This window comes from Cyprinodon variegatus, unplaced genomic scaffold (genome assembly GCF_000732505.1).
Source record: "Cyprinodon variegatus isolate N-32 unplaced genomic scaffold, C_variegatus-1.0 Scaffold1860, whole genome shotgun sequence".
Taxonomy (NCBI): Eukaryota; Metazoa; Chordata; class Actinopteri; order Cyprinodontiformes; family Cyprinodontidae; genus Cyprinodon; species Cyprinodon variegatus.
The window spans coordinates 24,585-25,955 of record NW_015152313.1 but is presented as its reverse complement, the minus strand read 5'-3'; the positions used below and the strand labels follow the sequence as shown (position 1 = coordinate 25,955).

Sequence of the window (1,371 nt, the reverse complement as noted above, 5' to 3'; positions counted from 1 at the left end):
CTGCAGGTGGGGTATTTGTCTCTCAAGGCTGCCCACACCTTGGGTCTTACTTTGTTGAATGGTATTTTGTCATGAGGTCATGACCCCTGGAAGCTCGGCTTCATCAAACACCTCTCTGGCTGCTGAGTGTCCTGCTGTTTTGATCAGCAGCGCCTTGATGTCTCCAGCAGCCAGATTGATGCCTCCAGTGATCTCCTCCAGCCTTTCTATCCACCTGTCAGCACCATCTGCCAATGGGGTCAGTCTTCCAGCAAGTGTGATCATGTCCATGAATGACCATGGTACATATCTGTCTTCTTGAGGTCCTTTAGACAGCAAGGGAGCCATATGGACCTCACTTAGCTCTTGCTCTGGTTCCAGCTGTCTTGTTTGGGACCTGGTCTGCATGGTGTGTGTGTCTCTTCGTACTATTTGCAGATCCACATCACACTCAGCTGCGAGAGGCTCCTTTACACCTGCCCTTGGCCTACTCCTTTTCTTGGACCACTTATCTAATGGATGCTTTGGCAATATTAAATCTGGGCCTTCATCCTGCGCCACAACGTTTTCCCAATCTGTTACATCACTCTCCATTGTGCTTTCCTCCTCCTTACTTGCTTTGTCCATTATTTTTACTTTTATGGAATGACTATGACCTGGATGACTGAGAATCTTCATCAGCAGACAGTTTGAATGTTTCCAAGGAGAACATTGGTGACTGTAGGTTATCCTCCCTGTCTCCTCAGGCTGAGTTACTGCAACCTCTCAGAGAGAAGCTGTGCGGCTCTGTCTTCAATTCTCAGCTCCCAGTCCTCCAGTCTCAGAGAACTGGACCTGAGTAACAACAACCTGAAGGATTCAGGAGTGAAGCTTCTATCTGCTGGATTGAAGAGTCCAAACTGCAAACTGGAAACTCTCAGGTAAATTTTCTCTATGCTGTCGAAACTAGGTGTGTAAATAATAATCGTTTTGTATCGATGAATCGATCCAACAGCCGACGATCCGATGCATCGATACGTCTGCAAGAGAATCGATTCATTTTTTTTTTTTTCTCCGGTCTAATTTTATCCATTTATAATTCTCCCTCCCGTGCTGCGGTGGCGCTAAACCTATTTGACCCTCCTACCTCGCTTCCTGGTTATACACTTACAGCAGTGTGTTGCAGTGAGCTTGATGCAGACGTTTTTGATTTATGCTCAATATTGAAGCGTGGTCTGTGCTACACACTGAGGGTCTAGATACGACCGAGGCGGCGAGGAAGTGGGGGCGAGTTTAGTCCGACGACGGAGGGACATGAGGGCCAAAAAGAGTGGAGATTCGGGTGGAAAAAGGGTCCCAGGGTTCTCGCGCACCTCGCTCTTCTAGCGGGTCAAACTTCACGAGTTGTTTTCC

General features: G+C 47.8%; 1 protein-coding gene across 1 annotated transcript in view; it reads left to right on the top strand.

The window, feature by feature from the left end:
* LOC107104723 (protein NLRC3-like) overlaps positions 1 to 1,371 on the top strand; it is an 11,336-nt gene that overhangs the window by 5,330 nt on the left and 4,635 nt on the right. Inside the window, exon 2 of the mRNA XM_015404800.1 lies at positions 726 to 899. Within this exon, the coding sequence (XP_015260286.1) occupies positions 726 to 899 (174 nt within the window). The remainder of the gene's footprint in view (positions 1 to 725; positions 900 to 1,371) is intronic.